This window comes from Corapipo altera, unplaced genomic scaffold, assembly GCF_003945725.1.
Source record: "Corapipo altera isolate COAL_440 unplaced genomic scaffold, ASM394572v1 2, whole genome shotgun sequence".
In the NCBI taxonomy this organism is placed as follows: domain Eukaryota; kingdom Metazoa; phylum Chordata; class Aves; order Passeriformes; family Pipridae; genus Corapipo; species Corapipo altera.
In genome coordinates this window covers 13,409,795-13,428,223 of record NW_020884890.1, presented here as the reverse complement: position 1 = coordinate 13,428,223, position 18,429 = coordinate 13,409,795, and the positions used below count along the sequence as shown (strand labels likewise).

Sequence of the window (18,429 nt, the reverse complement as noted above, 5' to 3'; positions counted from 1 at the left end):
GAGCCAGGTGCCGAGGAAGCTGCCGGAGGAGGAAGAGGGGGACGAAGAGGAAGAGGAGGAGGAGATCGTGGGCTTGGCGGGCTACGCCGACGGGGCCGAGTCCTTCTCGGACGGCGACGCGGAGAGCGGCGGCGATGAGGCGTGTGAGTGCCGCCCGCGGCGGCCGCGGCGGCCTCGGCACCGGGTGCGGCGGGGAACAGCCGCCGCGGGGCTGCGGCTGCTCCCGGGGAGCCGGAGGGCAGCACCGGGCTCGGAGGGGCTGCGGGGTAGCGACCGGCAGCGAGTGGGGGTGTGGGGTGAGGCGGGGCCGGCCCTGAGGTGAGGCCGGAACGGTGGCCGGCGGGAGGTGAGGTTTGTCTACCCGCGGATGTGGGTCAGGGAGAAGGCGAGGCTCCTCGCGGGGTTTGGGACGCGGCGAGGGGAGCCAGGGATAGCGGTGCGGGGCAGACGAGGAGTGCGGAGGGAGGGCAGGCCCGGGGGTGGGCGGTAAGGGGCCGGGCGGAGCGAGGATGCTGCGGAGGTGACCATGGGAAGGGCCGGAATGGGGACGGGGTGCTCGTGGGGTGCTGCCGTGGGGTCAGGGAGAGCAGGGAGCTCTGAGGTGGGAGCAGGGCAAAGGCTGACAGGTAGCAGGAAGCGTTGGGAAAGAGGGAGGAGGCAAAAGGAGTGCAGGCAAAATGTGTGTGTGTAATATCTCTTCAGTATTCTCCATGTCTGGGGTGAGAGTTATTAGTTATTAGAGACCACAGCCTGATGATGTGGCCTGAGTGTGCCAAGGAGGTGGGGGGTTTGGGTGTCAGGCTATAAAAGGCAGCTGCCACACGCAGCTCTGTGTCTAAGGCTGCTCGGCAGCTGCAGGTGTCACTCCCACACTGGCAGGCTCTGCTAAATGTCTCCTGTCCGTCTGTGCCTGTGGGGACCCACGTTACTCTCTGAGTATCTGTGTCAGTATGGATGGTGATGCTATGAAGGACAGGCTTACCAGGAAAAGTAGTCTCATTCAATAGAAAAAGGAAATGCCAGCTCAGCCTGTTGCGTTCATTCAGAGCCTGAATTCATTCTTCTGAGACATATTTCACAAAGGAGCTTGGAGAACTCTCAGTATCTCAGGATGAAAAAAGAATTGCTTTTTTATAAGAGCATAATAAAAGGCCACGTGTTTTAAGTCTACTTTGATATTAGCATGCAGAACCCTTCTTGTTAAAGGCTGAGTCCTACAGGCAGCCATGGGAGGTGCTGCATTGAGTAATATAATTCTGGGGAGGGGAGGAAGGTCAGTGCTTTGAGTATAAGCCTTCATGGCTTATACTGTGGGAATGCTAGAATGTAAGAACTGTAGCTGAGACTAAATAAAGTCTTACTTGAACCTGCTGAAGAACTGCCTTCATTTTGATGCAAAGAGAATGTATTTTAATGTGTTTCTTTAGTGCTGAACTAACACAGTATTTTCTGTAAAGAAGTAGTCCATATTCTGTCCTCAGAGGAATTTGGATATTTTTCAGTAGGAACTTTGTTAGACTTTAAAAAATTTCAATTGCTTCTTCATAGCAATTGAATATTGTACGTAATAGAAACAAATCTTTACATCCTGAATAGCAGGAGAAGACAGTCCATGTAGAGACATTTTTTACACAGGATTAAAACAAAGTCCATTTTAATAGTCCAGATCCCCTGGCTTTCTGTTTAGTTTGGAATTCTCTGGAGAAAGAGGCCTAGAGCATCTGAAATGGAAGGGTTGGGATTTGGATCTGTGTATAGTTTAATACTGGGCTGCAGGGCAAGGGGCTTTCCTTTTCCCAGTTTCTGTCCTCTCTCTGGAGTATGTGTACAGCAAGTAGTCCAAAATTCAGTGTGACAGCCTCTACTTTTCCACAAAGAAAGAATGGAAAGGGCAGTATAAGAAGAACAGATTCAATGCATGGCTGTTAAAAGTGAAGCAAGAAGCCAAACTTTAAAGTGAGATCATAATTTCTTCTTCTAAGCATGAGGAAGATTTCAAAACTTCACATTGGTCATCTCTCACCCCATACTGGATACTTGTCTCCAGCCTGAATGCTGAAACCATGGCTCTTGTCCTTCTCTTATTTTTACTTTACACACAGGGTCATATTCAGAGACCTTAAAGCACTAAAATTTACATAAAGCCTAGTCGTATTTTTTTATAGATGTAATTAAGAAGTATTTAGAAGCGGGAAACTCTCAGCAGAGCATCCAAGGAAGTAGCTTTAAGACATACCATTGCAGAGTGCAGCACTTGTGGCAGCATGGAAATAGGTCTTCTGGTTCTGAGTATTTTCTTTAGCCACAGGAATTTCCTTCCACCAGGCATTTCTGCGATGTTTATGAACCTACAGTAGCTGAACAGCCTTCTTCATTTCATATAAGCTTTTTCTATTAACTCTTTAGGCTCAGGCCATCTGTTAGCGTTGAAGATGTTCATTGTGTGTGTTTTGTAAGGCTGTTGTCTTGACAAAGCTCTAAAGTGCTGCAAATACTGTAGTCACAGTAGTACTGGAAATGCTACAGGATCAATGGCCTTGAAGGTGAGAGTGGAAACTTTGGGACTGCTAATTCTTCTTTACAAAAAATGGTTAAAACTTAAAAATAATATAACTGCCTTGGTGGGCAGAAAAAATCATTATTAGCTTCAAAATAAGACTTAGAGGCTTGTTACCTTATGGATGTAACATAAGCTAAATAATTCCTTTTGGCTTGATGCCACTTGAACAGGTAAGCTGTCATGCTTTATTTGGATGTTTGAAAGCTGGTGAGATCTACAAATGTACCTTTGAATGTGACATCCCATCACATGTGCCTGCAAAGCACTGATAGTCACCAATTGCAATTGATCTGGAATTCAGGATGGGCTTCAAAAACTATTTTAGTTATCAATATATATCTCTAATAGCATAAAGGAGATGTTAGAAGTATGCATCTTGGTGAGACAGGTCAGGACTACTGAGGGCAGTTCTCAACTCCTCAGAACTGTGCTCTTCTGCGTGTTGCAATGCCTGCAGAATGCACTCCATAAGCAAGGACACAACTGCAGTGAACAGAAGTTTTGTAAGGAATTGAATGCTTCTCTGTGGGGAAAGTGCTTTTGGGGTTGCTGAGTTTCATTTGTGAATACTTCAAAGGATACGGGCTCTAACCAACATGGCTTCTGGTTTTTATGGCTGCTTAGAAAAGTTGAAATATGAAGGGCTGTTGTTATGCATGTTGATATAAGACTGGCATTTTACAACACTTTTTTCAAAAGTGAATGAAGCAGGAAATGTGTTGTATCTCACAATAGGGAAAATTATCTTTCTTGTTACAGAATAGAGAAGAGTTTAGTGTTTCTCTTGGGCATATTATGATCTCACTTAGTAACCTAGTCTGGGAAGTTGCAGTGATACATCTGCTGGCATTTCTATGGCAAATTAAAAAAGGAGTTGTCATGTACTCCTGCAGAGGAATGTGGGCAGGCAACACATCGTCCAATTCCTTTACATATAAGGTAATCTCTTAACTCTCTCTGAGAGGGAAGTGCTATAGAAGCCTTGCTATCTAGTCAGGTTTGGATGATACTCTTTTACATTTCCCTGTCTCTGAACTGGCAGAATTTCAAAAGCTAAATAACAGTCTTACTAGCAGAAGAGCTGGTCTTCATTCTTCTCCTAGGTATCTCTGTTAGCACTTGCAACTCTATTTTTTTTAGTATGGTTTTAATAGAAAGCAATTTCTTTCCAGTAAGCATTAAAATCCATGAAAATATAACAGCCTGGAATAATTTAATACAACAGTGTAAAACTCCAAGTTATGTAAAATATTTCTTTAGGTATATGTGAGTTTTTAGTCTGTTTCTGAAAGAAAAGGGAGTTTTGTATTTAGCTTTTGGTTGTCTCATCAATGGTCAGAACCTTGGAAACTACTGTCCAACCAAATATGAATGGACAATGTCTCAAAGATTATTAAATTCCCACAAATCTGATGAAAACCGGCATTCAGAAGAGAGGGGAAACCTAAATGAAGTGTCCTCAGAGGGATGGGCGAGCAGATTTGTGTGTTCTTCGTGGCAGCAGCTGGCAAACCAGTGTACACGTGTACGTGGTTTAGCCAACCAGCATATGCTGAGCTCCAGATCAGCCACAGCATGTCGTATCTGTTATTTGGAGGATATGTCATAAGACACACAGGAGGAAGTTGGTGTTATTGTGGTTGGAAGAGGAAGGGGACGCAAAGTACAAATCCATAGTAAATTAGACTTTGTAAGTCCTGATGTGTACAGAACAAACAGGAGGTTTTTTAATTTTTCGAAACACGCAATAAAATCTCAACCAGAAGACTCTTCATTATATGCTTTTATAAAGTCCATGTAAAACTTTGAATACATTATTTTCCCTTCTAATGGCCAAATTGCACGATGTTTGGATATAAGCATATTAATGAAATTGTCATTATGCATTTGGCAGCTGTGGAAAATTTGTGCATTAAAGGACAGAGTGCGATGGAGGAGACACCATTAAATCTTGTACCTTTGGTTTGCTTTCTTGACAAGACTCTACCACCGCAACATAAAATATTGCTACATTGTCCTAGAGAAGATGTTTATTATTTCTCTGTAGGTGCAAAGTATTGTAGGCACGTGTTTCTGGCAGCCACAGGAGACCATCACTGTTCAGGTCGATAGGAAGAGCAGAGCAGCGTTTAGACTGCAGTTTATTACTTCGTAAATTTCTTGTCTGTGGAGCAGCAGAAGTTGGTCATTGCTGTGTTTGGAGGATGAGATTCTTACAGAGTTCCTTGTCGATGTTCTGCTTGAAGGAGTTTTACCTGTGCGCTGCTCCTGCCTGGCAGTGTTTCATATGTGATAATTGACAAGACCACAGTAAGTGGTAATAGCTGCCAAGGCATTCCTAATGTCTTGAAATAAAAAAGACAGGATCCCACCCATAATGAGCTGAAAACTCCTGTCTGTCACTGGTGAGACTGGCACAACCACTCACAAGCCAGTAGATGGTGCCAGGGGATGTTTTATGCTAACACCTTCAGTTTGAGAAGCCTTAATTCTCTGTAACTCAAGCTCGGGAGGCACAAACACTTTTTGCAACACTTGTTCTGTGCTGTCCTGGCAGGTATATTCTGCTCTTTTGTTTCTGAAAGTTGTGAGTGAGGCTTGAGGGACACAAGAAGATGGATGTGGTCACCACCCCTGGGTGCAAAACATGCTCCTAGGCAAAGGATTCCTTCAAGCTTTCCACGTTTTTTGGCCCATAAGGCTATGTAATAAATTGACAGGTTCAAACTGTTGTTGCTGAGGTTTCTTGTTTTGGATTTTCATACTTAGGAGTAAAGCTGATCACTTAACGTATGCAGGCCATATGCAGAAATGATGCATATGAATAAATGTGTGCCAATTTTCTGCAATTCCAAAATTTATCCCAGCAGAAAAAGAGAAAGAAAGGCAATTAAGTTGTGCTCTGAAGTATGTTGAATAGTCTGTAGTGCAATGGGTGGGAGGTCTGCCTGACTGCTAATATGTTTAGCTTATTGTGTGATCAGTATGTTAAACCTGACCACTGTGTACTCTGAGCCACACTCTGTGGATTTATCATTGACAACTCAGTTTTTTTGCGTTGCTTGTGTTTGACAGTGTGGACAGAGTATCACAGAGGTGTTTGAAACCTTTTTATATCTAAGGACAGTGCTGTTTTCACCCCAGCACCAAAGGACATTTCAAAGTTATAGGCCAACTAAATGCAGCAATTGAGACTACTGTAGCTGTTTTGGTTAGAGATACCTGAAGCTAAAGTTGGTGTAGCTGCAGGTACGGATAGCTTTACATTCATGTCCTTACAGATATAACAGTATAGTTTACTCTTGTAACTAGCTTTATTCTAATATAAGTTATCAGCACCAGAAAAAGTAGTACCAGTTTCAAACTGGTGTAGGTACCACAATGAAATCACTGTGTTCTCAGGCCTTTGTTTTGCAAATAGGCCGATGATGTGCTCTAATCTTATTTATTGGACAACAAACCTTTACAGATTGTAACACAGATTTTTCAACAGCAGGTGAAATTCTAAGCACCTTAGAAGAGAACTCCTCATGAGCTCAGGACTGTGTTGTAAGTTCCAACATAGAAGAATTGTGTGCCTGCTGAGTTGTCATCTTCCTGTAACTCCTTGGATGTGTGATTTCATTTATTTATTGGTTGATTGATTTTAGAGGAAAGAAGCCCTCAGGTAGCCTTAGGAAGAATACGCAGAGGTACTTAATCGTATGCCTTTCTTCCAGCAGTGTTGTGTGACTGTCAGTTGACAAGGGTATTTGTTATCAGATGATGCTATTTTAAAGAAGAATATGCATGGGATAGTGTTAGTTAGAGTAAATTCAGGTATTTTAGGATATCTCTGTGCGATAACACATTTTTCACATACAAACGGAGCAACCTCTGTCTTAAAGGTGAGAAGTAGAATTTCTGATAGTATAGCCTGAAGGGCAAATAATTCAAGTTGAAATGCCTGCAGCACTGCTCTCTAAGCTTAAAAATTGGTAACATTTGCATAAATCCAAGTGAAAATATCATGGAAGTAAATGTCAAATGCATGTTTTCTGGCAGTTACTAATTACATTGCCATAGTATAATACTTTTCTTGTGTGATTTTATTCAGTTTTGGATTTCAATGATCCCTTCAGTACTGAAGTTAAGCCAAGAATCCTGCTCATGGGATTGAGAAGAAGTGGGAAGTCTTCCATTCAGAAAGTTGTCTTTCACAAAATGTCGCCGAATGAGACTCTGTTCTTGGAGAGCACAAACAAGATCTGCAGAGAGGATGTTTCCAACAGCTCCTTTGTCAACTTTCAGATATGGGATTTTCCTGGGCAAATTGACTTCTTTGACCCTACGTTTGATTATGAGATGATTTTCAGAGGCACTGGAGCACTAATATTTGTTATTGATTCTCAGGTAAAAAAAAAAGGGGGGGGCTTTAAGCTACTTTTCTCTTTTCTTCCTTTAGCAATAGACAAATGGGTTGGAAAGCATAGATTTTTTCAAAGCAAATAAATAATCTGCATCGCAAACACATATTAAAAGAAGTCATTAAAACTTGAAGAGTTGCTTGGCTATTTTTAATCTCTCTCTGCAGTATGTTCAGAAATTAACTAATTTGCTCTAACATCTCAAGGTTCTTGTTTAGATTCCTAAGTGCTGACAGCATAAGATTGGTGCACATGCTAGATGTAGGCACAGGCTTCTACTTATAAAAAATAAAAGAATTAGGCTGTTGTTGAGCTGTAGTATTATCTAAAAGTAAGTATCATAAAATGTATTATATCTATTTTAAGATCTTTCCTAAGCTGTAGCTCTTCTTTTTCCTTCATTAGGATGATTATATGGAAGCATTAGCTCGGCTGCATCTTACTGTGACCAGAGCTTATAAAGTGAATCCAGATATCAACTTTGAAATCTTTATCCATAAAGTGGATGGTTTATCTGATGATCACAAGATTGAAACACAGAGAGATATTCACCAGAGGGCAAATGATGACCTTGCAGATGCTGGATTGGAGAAGATTCACCTCAGGTGAGAAAAGCTGCTGTGCTGAGAATCCTAAAGAGGAGAGCAGCTTATTTGACAAGTTACCATTTTCTGTTCTCTTGATCTAGCAAGCCTTTGATATATGAAGGAAAGGGATAATCAGAGATACTTTAGCTCAGGTCGAATGCAGTGTCTTATTTCTAATTGCTGTCTTGGAAGGAAAGATGGAGAGATGTGCTCAAAAGCAGATGACAAGTATGCTGGAGTCCTAGCAGTTTCTGCTGCAGCTACTGTCTTGAAATAAGTTACTTGGACAGTGGCAGCAATCAGTAGAGTTCCAGCCAATAGAGTGTATAGGCCACTACATCACTTATGCCTTCTTTGAAACCTCTCTGCCTTCCCAGTCACTAGTTCTCACTGCTGCAGCCTGCTTGGAGCCACTTGGGAAGACAGGTCCTGTATCTTTGCCTTATGTCTGCTGATAAAGAGATTATTGTAGCAGAAAAATAGTGGACTTCTGCAGACTGGGAACTAGAGGACATCAAGTTGTCATGGCTTCCTTAGCACTTTAAGGCCAAGTACAAACATATTAAAAAGAGAGACCTGCTCCATGAAAATGCTAGCTCTTTAGAGCTCTTGACTATTTGACTGCATCACTGCATTGATAAATGGGTCCACAGCTTTCAAAAAGTAGATCACAACACACATACTCAGTAATACTCTTCTGCTTCAATTTGAAAAGTATTTTTTGTAAGAATACCAAGGTGGGAGTTGCATCTTGAAATTCTACATTCAGGTTAGTTTTTCAGAGTCTAGGGTTTGGGGTTTTTTTCTGATACAGAGATGGGAAGTCCTGTGCTTCAATTGTAATGTGACATTTGGTCACAGGGAGTAATTGCAGAAGTGTAGGCACTTACTGTTTGACAGTATTTCATTTCACTCATATTATGAAAGGTACATCATGTTCACAGTATGTGGCTAAAAGGAAAATGTGGTGACATTTTTTTCCAGCTTTTATCTGACAAGCATATATGATCATTCTATATTTGAAGCGTTTAGCAAAGTGGTACAGAAACTGATTCCACAGCTCCCAACACTGGAAAACCTGCTTAACATCTTTATTTCAGTAAGTACTTATTATATACTTTGTCTGTAGATTTGGCTATGTCCAACATGCATGTTCAGATACTCTTTTCACTGCCTTCTGAGAGATCATGAGCAATGTGAACTCCCAGAGAAATTATCAGAACTTAGTTAAAATGCACCTACATGCAGCTTGGCCTCACCTCCCTGTCTATTAAACAATGTTGCTGAGCTGCTGAGATATAGTATTTCCTGAATCACATAAAATGGGTACACAGCCATCACTTTTCTGCTCATACATTAATCTGAATATAGCAAGGGTCTGTGCTGCATGCATTTGTTTAAGTTTTACTTAAAATTTGTATGGATAAATTCTTACAGGAACATAATCTAGTCTGACCTCACATGTAGAACTGTCTACAGTGTTTCCTAGAATTAATTCTACTCTGTAGAAGAAGAAAAGTTTCTCATGTCTTGAAATTTTTAGAGCCCACCACAACTTTCACTGCACAGTTACTCTGAAGGCCAGTTAGGGAGCTTTGTATATTTAGTGGCTTCTTACCACTGCAGAGGCAATGGCTTGCTCCGCTCTTCCCATATGTCTAATCCTTCCTTTCCTTTGTACTGGTTCTGACACTCACCTATTTCACCATGGAGTCACTATGACACACACTAATGCACTGTTTAATTTAGTTTAAAAGCAGATCATGGAGGAGACAAACGTGCTCTTGTTTTGGCACAAGGTACGAGATGGGAACATGTAGCAATGAGCAGCGGGGAACACAGTGAGTAGGTTGTGAAAAGGGAAAACTCCCTGTTTTAGTGGCCATTAAATCAGATCACAGTGGCTCTTAAAACTGCACCCTTTCTCACAGTATTCTAATTTTTTGCCTTGCACCTAGCATTAATTTCTCAAGCTGAAATTTCCAAGCAAGGTGTTTTATTGTGTCTTTTTGTGATTTTGACATAATGAAATTATTTAATGTCATTCAACAGCCTGTAAGATAAAATTAGACTTCACAGTTTCTCAGTGTAGAGTGTGAAAATGGAGAGAGAAAAAAGTTGGATGTGAAAGGCAGAACTAGGATTAGAGGAAGGTCTTTCCAAAACTTATTCTCTTATTACTAAGCAACAAATTATGCTGTTTCATAATGAATGGTTTGTTACAAAGATCTATTTCTACTAAAATAGCTGGACTATATACTAGTTATCGTCCAGTCTCAAACTCCACTTAGGACAGAAAAGTAATGAAAGAATGATGACAAGTTTTGGAGAAATTAGATACTGAATATGCTACAGTCTTAATGAGAAAGCTGTCTGAGTGATGGTACTCCTTGTGCCAGAATCACCTCAGTCACTCATACTGTGAGTCAGATCTCTCTATGAGGTCTCCTCACTGTTTGGAGTTGGTGAAGAATTTGTATGAAATCACTACATGAGTTGATCACAAGCTGCTTCATGAATGACATGACAGTTGCACATGTGTCTGGAACACCCACCTCCAATCATATCTAGAATATCAGGTATAATTTGTAAGGAAGAACAACTACTTTGAATGAATGGGAAGTCCAAAAAGTGAGAGAGGTGGGCTTATTTCCCCTGTTTGGTAGGGGAAAGAATCTCAGACTGTTCCTTGGCTCCAGTTTGTGAGTAACCTGGAGCCGGGTGTAGCTGCATCACTGTCCTCATGCTTCCTGTCTGTTTTTACAAGCACCTTCTATCTGTGGACAGAGAGACTTGGAATGACTGTTTGCAAGACTAAACATCCTTCTCCAGCCTAGAATTAGTTAGCGGGCGCCTCTTTACCTTAGCAACTTAGTAACAACAGATCTTGACATGGATTTTGGTCATGCCTTACCTCAGGAAGCCAGTGTGGTGGATATCAAAGTGTGGGTGTATTCGTGTTCTGCTTTCAGTTTTGCAGCAGTATTCATGAGGATGTGCTTTCCTTTATGCCATGGGGACTTCCAACACAAAAAGCTGATGATTACAGAAATAGATCTGTGATCACTCTTAAGTTCACTGCAGGCTTTTGCCTAAATTTATACCACCACAGTGTGTGAGCTTGTACATTTGAGGAACCATCAGTGTGATAATAGTGCTTCTACATTCTTTAATGTAGCTGCTTTTAAGTCATAAAATAACAGTTGGTCTGTACATTCCTGTAAATCTTACCTAACATACTTATAAGCTTCATATTGAACGATGCCTGTTTCTTAATTACCATGGCCTTACCAAGCAATCAAGTTGTGTGACAATGTGAATGTAGATTTTTGTTTTAGGATTGTTTGGTTTGTTTTGAGGGCTATTAAAAAGCATGTGTTAAAAACAAACAATTAATTATTATGGTAAAACCAAAACTATGTACAGTTCTGTTCATTTAATGATTTAAATTTTGTAATCAGTAAATTGAAATGTAGTGCTTAAAATTAATTCATTAAATCTGTTTGCTGTAAGGCCTGTTTAAATAACTGTCCAGAATTCATTCCTAACTGTATGTGACTGGACATATTCTCTTAAGTTCTTTCAAGAATTGGTTTTTAGGACCAATTCTTGGCTTACTCTTCATACTTTCAAGAAAGAAAACGATAGGCCTGTTTACTTAACCTAGGAATTGGAGAAATACAACCAGTTTTACTGAACCCACTCTATTTAAAGAATAGAAACTGCCTTCTACATCATCACACCCAGTATAGTTGAGAAACATGTTTGAATTTCAACTATCTTATGGCTTTTACCTGTCCAAAATAAAATCTCATATATTCATTGCAGATTTTTCACAATGACTCTCTTGGTTCAGATTAACCATGGAATACTCTTACATCGATTCAGAGTGCTTGATAGAGCTTCTAGCACGTTGCATGTAGCACATTGCATCTTCTCTGTAGACTGTAGGGTTATGCCAGAGAGAAGTAGAGCTTATTCTGACATTGCTCTCGTTGACATCAATGGCAGCCTTTCATTAAGCTGCATAAGGCCACTGTTGGCCTTTTTTTCTCTAATAAGGAACCCACCTGCTCTGTCTTATCGTCATTTTCCCTGACTGAGCATTAATGATGTAATGTGTCTTTGAATAGTACTTTTTTCCACCTTTTCCTGATTTTATATAGCATGTAATTATTGTTTCTACAATTTCGGTCTTTTTCCTTGAGTTTTTCCTTGAGAATTTCTACGTATTTCAGGAAATACGGAAAGCAGTCTCATCACTTTAGTCTCTTAACTATGTGTTAAACAGTTGACTTAGAAAAGAAAGAAGATAAAGGAAAAGTTCTGTAACTACAAAGGAAGCTGAAACTATTAAAACTCGTTAGGGATTTTCAGTGTGGGTTTTGGTAGTTACAAAACTGCTCTGGCAGCAGTCCCAAACCCATGTTAGAAAGAGAAGCCCATATATGGAGACAATTCGGTTTGATGGAGAAACTTGCTGTATAGGTGGATTCCGAAGCATATCTTATAGTTTGAGCTTTAGCACTACTGGGAAATTGCCCTTTTTTTTCATGCTGGGACAGCTGCCCAGGTGTAATCCCTTGATATCAGCAAGCAAGGCTACTGTTTTCAGTGAAGCAGTACACATTTTTTTTTCCAGGAAGCAGAAGCTTATGGCAGTTGACCTTATCTGCACAAAGAGTATGAGCTAGCATTCCTGCTAGCCTCTCAAGGCTGTGAATACGATACATCTCCAGTATGGAGAGAGTCTTAATCAGCTTGGCAGGATGTCAGGAACATAGCTGTCATCACTTTAGCAAGCCTTAGCATTATAAATATGGCTTTAACCACCAATGCTACATGAAAGGTGAATGCACCCTCAAAATACTGGTCTTTGTCCTGTGATCCTAAAAGATGTTCTACAGGCAGTAGAACAGCTACAGACCCCAATGAGAAAATTTTTTAATTTCCTTGAGAAATTTGTTCCTGAACATTACTGCCTTCTTTGTGCATTACCTTTTTCTTTCCTTTGTTTCTACCTTCTTACATGTCCAGCTAGAAGAACTTTAAATTGTGGCTCTCTTTTTATGTCCATTGCTGCAATCAAAAATCCAAAAGGTTGAAATTGGAAGATTTTTTCCCCTACCCCTGCATTTTCCAGTGAAAATAAATGTAATCTCTCCAGGGGTGGGTTCCTGAGAGGGGAAGTTTGGGAGTGTAACTAGGCATTGTCTGCTCAGAGGCAGAAATTTTTGGAAGGTCTGTGAGCATTACGGTTTGCTACAAATATGACAGTGCTGTATGTACAGTTCTTTCAAAATGAGCTTGATTGCAGTTTAACTTCTACTTCTTTAGCCTAGCTTTTTGTATAATAGGCAGGGGAACAAAAAAGCTTGGTGTTAATTCGAAGACTTGGCTCCCACTTTATTTTTCTTTTTTCTTCTCTTAAATAGAATTCTGGGATTGAAAAAGCATTTTTATTTGATGTAGTCAGTAAGATCTATATTGCAACGGACAGTACTCCAGTGGATATGCAAACTTATGAGCTCTGCTGTGATATGATAGATGTTGTGATTGACATTTCTTGTATATATGGGTAAGTAAATTGTGGATGTTTTCCATAAAACTGTGTACCTAGAATCTGAATATCGTCAAAATTAGAGTGATGTGGGCATAAACAACAATGTGCAATTTGTCAGGACAGGGGAGAAGTAGAAAACAAACAGCAGGCTTCTGAGGTACAAATCCCTTCCCAGCAACAAGCACAGATCCCTTCTGAGCCTTTTTTATGATCATCTTCTTTCTATTCTAATTTTACTTGGATGAAAGAGTTGGAAGAAACCAACCTAAAATGAAAGGAAACATTATCTTTTTGTTCCGCAGGGACAAAGTCAACAGAAGGATGCATCCTGTTTTAAAATATATGGGGCCATATTTATTTTTGTTTAATAGCTAGTGGCCTCTAATGGCCTCAAAGAGTTGCTTCACTCTTGCTTCAGTTCTCTGTTTGTCCTCTTTTCCCTATGTGACTTTTCTGTTGTTGTTTTTTTTCAATTTCTCCTTCTAATACATGAGCAACTGGAGATCTCCTGGGGTGTCATGTACATTTTCTTGCAAGTTATGTTTTCAATGGCTTGGCTCTTGGCCAAATGTAATGCCAGCCATTCCAGGGAAAGGCAGGGGCACATTAAGAATTAGTGCATTAAGTTGCATACACTTGGAGGTCCAAGCACGGCATGGTTAGAGTGTGGCAGGCTTTGGTAGCTTTGCATTTGTATCCATTGATAGACTTCCTGCACTCTTGGAGAAAGTACCAGGGAGAGCCATGGTGCAGATGTGCAATAAGCATTAGAACTTCAAAAGAACAACAAATTGTTGAATACCTTTCTAAAATTTCTGGTTGTACATTCTACCGTGTTTCAGAATTTGTAGTAGTCACTTCAGTAACTGTATAGGAACTTGTTTTGCAGAGATATAAAATAAAGGATGCTGATTTTTGTACTGAGAAAGATGCTGCTGTGTAGTTCAAAAGACTGTGCATTTAATAATTATCTGTACAACAGCACTTGTGGGCCTCTTTATTCACAATATGTCATGCCACCACTGTCTTTGTGTAGCCATTTAGCATTTATCACCAGAAATCTGCTTGCCATTTTTTTAGCTACAGACTAAAGACATAATATTACAATTCATTTCTTGTCCTCTATTCCTGGAGCATCTGTGGAACTTGTCATTTTAATATATTATTGAGAGTAATTGTTCTGTGAGGTTGGTAATAACTATCCATTTAACAATATCTGTGTGTGCATTCAGGAATGAGGATAAAATTACAAGGCACAAAAACTAATACAGTGATCATTATGACATCATCTGTGAAGGGGAAATCTCTTTTCATGATACGATGTTGCAAAAGTCAGCATCTCATGAGCAAAGTCTCATAATGTTATAAACTATCAATCAGTTGCCACTGCTCAAGTAAGGTTTCTGTTTTTGGAATTATCAGTACAGACTCACTGTTTCACGTGGTTTAGATAAGTCATAATATAGTGCATTGATTAAAAAAACCCACCAGCATTATGGCAAATGGTTGGTAACTAACAGAGGAAAAAATAAGGCTCTGGTTCAGGCACTTGGCAGTCAAACAATCTGATTCTTAACTGCAGGTCTAAGATTTGGTGTGTGATTGGATAAACAATTTAATCTCTTTGTCTTCTTAGTTTACAAAGTGTGTAGTTTGAAGAAGAGTCTCCCTGAAAGGTTAAAATGAAAATTCCATAAATTTTAAGATTATTTGGTGAAAGAACTAATGTAGGACTACTTTTGTTGGCTCATCTGGTGGCTTATCTTTTTATGTTTATTTGTTTGAATATTGCTCTTTAGGCTTAAAGATGATGGCACTGGAACTCCTTATGACAAAGAGTCAATGGCAATCATAAAACTGAACAATACAACTGTCCTTTATTTAAAAGAGGTGACAAAATTCCTCGCTCTTGTTTGTTTTGTCAGAGAAGAAAGCTTCGAGAGAAAAGGTATTTTTCCCTTTTCTAGTAATGCATTGCTTTTCCCTTCTATTAGCAAGTTAATGAATAACTGTGGTTGTTATTAGCTGATAACACTCTCTACCTGTATCAAAAATATTAAAGGTAAGTACAGCCTGATAAAGTTTACCTAACATGTTTAAAAGCATGAAGTATTTCTGCTGACATTAAGATAAGATGAAATCATAAATGTATTTGACAACTTTCTGATATGAAATCATTTGAAAATTTACATCCAGTGCAGTAAAGCTTCCATCTGCAACAGCAGAATGTTTCAGTTTCTCTTGGCTGACATTGATTTTTACCTGTTGACACCAGCATACACCTTTAGAACAGCTTGTGTGCCATAACCACGGGAAAATTATTGAAACTGGCTGATAGAAAGAAACATGTTCTTGCTTTTTTTATATCTGAAAGGAGGCTTTTGGAAAGTCGCATGTTTAGACCTAGGCAGCTTTCATATTTTGCAGTTAAAGTGTTTAAAATTCCTTGGTTATCTTTCTGACAAGGGACAGGGTGAACACTGAAAGCTTAGTTCATGATTTGTCTGCTCACTGGCATGATGTTCACTGAGTTAATGGTCTTAGTGAAATGTCCTGAGATCAGAACTCATCAGAAGAACAAGCTGTGATCTGGGCTTGTGTTCCCCATCTTGTGATATTAATTCACTAGTCAGTGTTGGTGTGTTTGTAAATACAGCACTCATACCATGTCTGCTGGGCTGCTTGGCAGGCCATTGAGCTTTTTATAAAACTTCAACTCATCAAATGTCTCTTTCATACCCTTATGTCTTTTATTACAAATGAATGTGGGATGTGGTCACTTCCTTTCTCTGCTGTAAGCATAAGATGTGTTACTTCCACATACCTACTAACAACTCTGTTTGAGAAAAGACACCACGTTCAATAAACACCCATTAGGGGTTGTCCAAAACTGCATTAGGTTGTTGTGTCTGCATAGTTGGGACACTTCATAGCTTGCACTCTCTAACAGTACAGTTCTATTATAACTTTTCACGCCTGTTGACTTCCACATAATATTTGGTCTGGGAGAGGGAAAATAATTGCTGGGAAATAAAATCACAAAGTGTAATACAGTGGATTTTAACCACTTGCAATACCTGTAATCTCCTGTTAGGGAAACTGAAGTGAGAAACACTGCAGTATTTGAGTTAAGAAAGCTTATGGCATTAACATTGAATGAGGTTATTGTGGTATTACACAACTGTAGCACTCAGTAAGTCTTCCGATTGACTACCAATATTGCTTTACAGCTTTTCTGTGGGATCACATTCAGCCCACTCACATGCTAATGTTATCTGCCTGTTATGTATGTATGTAATCTAACAGCATGTCTATTGTGTTACTTTCAATTACAAAGTAAGATGAAGTATAGATGGCTGAGATTTGGTAGTATTTCTATCAAGCATCCATTTCAAAGCTGATGTACTGTCAAAAATGAAAATTCTTTGATTACTAGATGCTACTTATTTTTATCACAGTTATTCTGTAAAGCAGATTTCCAACATGACACCATATTTTATGGAAGATTTCAGTTTTTCTTCTAGTGTATTGAGCACTTCTTCAAAGCCCTTTATTAAGTTTAAGCTTAATATCTGCCAATGAATTTCTTTTTGTTTTCTCTTAAAATTAATAAGTGTATTTAATATTGGACATAGTATCAAGCTATAATGCTGACTGAGTTATTTGTATTTATCAAATGTGCTTTTGCTTAGTGCATTAAAAAATGCCTGGACAGTTCACTGAATATGACCTCCAGAGAGAGAGTATGGTATTTCACTAAATGTAGAATATGAGCAATTTTTTCATTACCTAATTTGTATGAATGTCTTTATTAATATGTAAAACATTTCTGTCTCTGTAGGATTAATAGACTACAATTTCCATTGTTTTCGAAAAGCCATACAAGAAGTATTTGAAGTAAGAATGAAAGTAGTAAGATCTCGAAAACATCAAAGCCACATGCAAAAAAATAAAAGACCCACTCCCAATGGGACACCAAGAATGCCACTGTAACCACGGTTTTCTGGCAACGTGGCAAGAGAAGTTTTTATGAAGTTGATGTGACTTCTGCATCTCATTGCACTGAGTGAAGAGGAAAACAAACGGGACTGATGTATTATATGACTTTTCCCTCAACGTTCAGAAAGCACTGTTTAAATATTTTTATCCAATCAGTTTTTTTCATATAGTGAGCACTTTGAGCAAAACGTTGTGTATATAAACATTGAGGTGAACACTTGTAAGAATTTTCTTAATATATGCTGTAAACCTTTTTCATGCCATATTAAGAAAAAACAGCTGTGACAGAAATACTGGGTACATAATTTGCACTTTTTCATGTTTTCCTTGTGGAGTTGGACTTTGATAAACTTAGTTTTTATGGTGATTTTGATGCATGGTGTCAGGTAAAAATGTATGCTGTAGTTTATTTACCTGCTACAATCAAATTGGTTAGTAAACAATTAAGAAAACTTGGTACAATGCCTTTTAAAATTTGTGACAGCTAATACCTAACATTCATACAGATCTAATTTCGTATATTTTTCAATTTGTAAACTGAAGAATAATTTTGAAGTATTACAGCAATAAGCACCTTACCAGGGATCATAACTGGTAGGTAAATACTAGCTTTTATAAAACAGACTTTTGGCCAAATTTCATCTGGAGTTCTCCATAACACTGGTCATGCCCTCTCTTGGGTCTATTTTTATTATTTACCTCAGCATATGCCACTAAAATACCTTTCTATAAAGACAATTGTTTTGTAAAATGGCTCTATGTTGCACTGGTATTTTTATAAGGCTTCAGAGAAGTGTGTTGTATTTGTAAGTTGAAGTTACATTGCTAAGTTTGTCTTGAGAGCCTACACATGTAAAGTTGGCACAGTGAAGACTCTGTATGTATTTCCACCCTGATGTTCTGATGTACTGATAAGAAGTCATAAAGATGTGAGCACTGGGTTCTGATTCCCTCTAACAGGGGTCCATCTGTGACTGAAATCAAGAAGAGACCATTAAAATGAGGACTGGACAATCTATCTGCTCTAGTAATCATCATACATCACTACTTTTTATTTTAATATTGAATATGGACAGATTTACCACAGGATTGGCCAGGACAGCAGAGCACTCTCAAATATAAAATGAAGTAACACTTGCTTTCCAAGTTCTTCATCCAGTGTTTTTGTTTAATTAGTGATACAAAATTATAGTTCCTAGTCAGAAGAGCAACTCTTTTCTTTTACCAGTCCCGCTACAAACCAATTGCTTGCACAGTCATGTTGTTGGCAGCTCTTGGGAGTGGGAAGAACTTGACCTGAATGGAGGCAGCTTT

At 39.2% G+C, this 18,429-nt stretch overlaps 1 protein-coding gene across 1 annotated transcript; it reads left to right on the top strand.

Annotated features, from left to right (window-relative positions):
• The first annotated feature begins 6 nt into the window (after positions 1-6).
• On the top strand, positions 7-18,267 carry RRAGD (Ras related GTP binding D). The gene is made up of 7 exons (XM_027645084.1): positions 7-143; positions 6,657-6,952; positions 7,372-7,571; positions 8,538-8,652; positions 12,989-13,131; positions 14,916-15,064; positions 16,958-18,267. Exons 2-7 carry the CDS (start codon positions 6,710-6,712, stop codon positions 17,107-17,109), a joined length of 1,002 nt encoding a protein of 333 aa, XP_027500885.1. The 5' UTR covers positions 7-143; positions 6,657-6,709; the 3' UTR covers positions 17,110-18,267.
• The last annotated feature ends 162 nt before the right edge of the window (positions 18,268-18,429 follow it).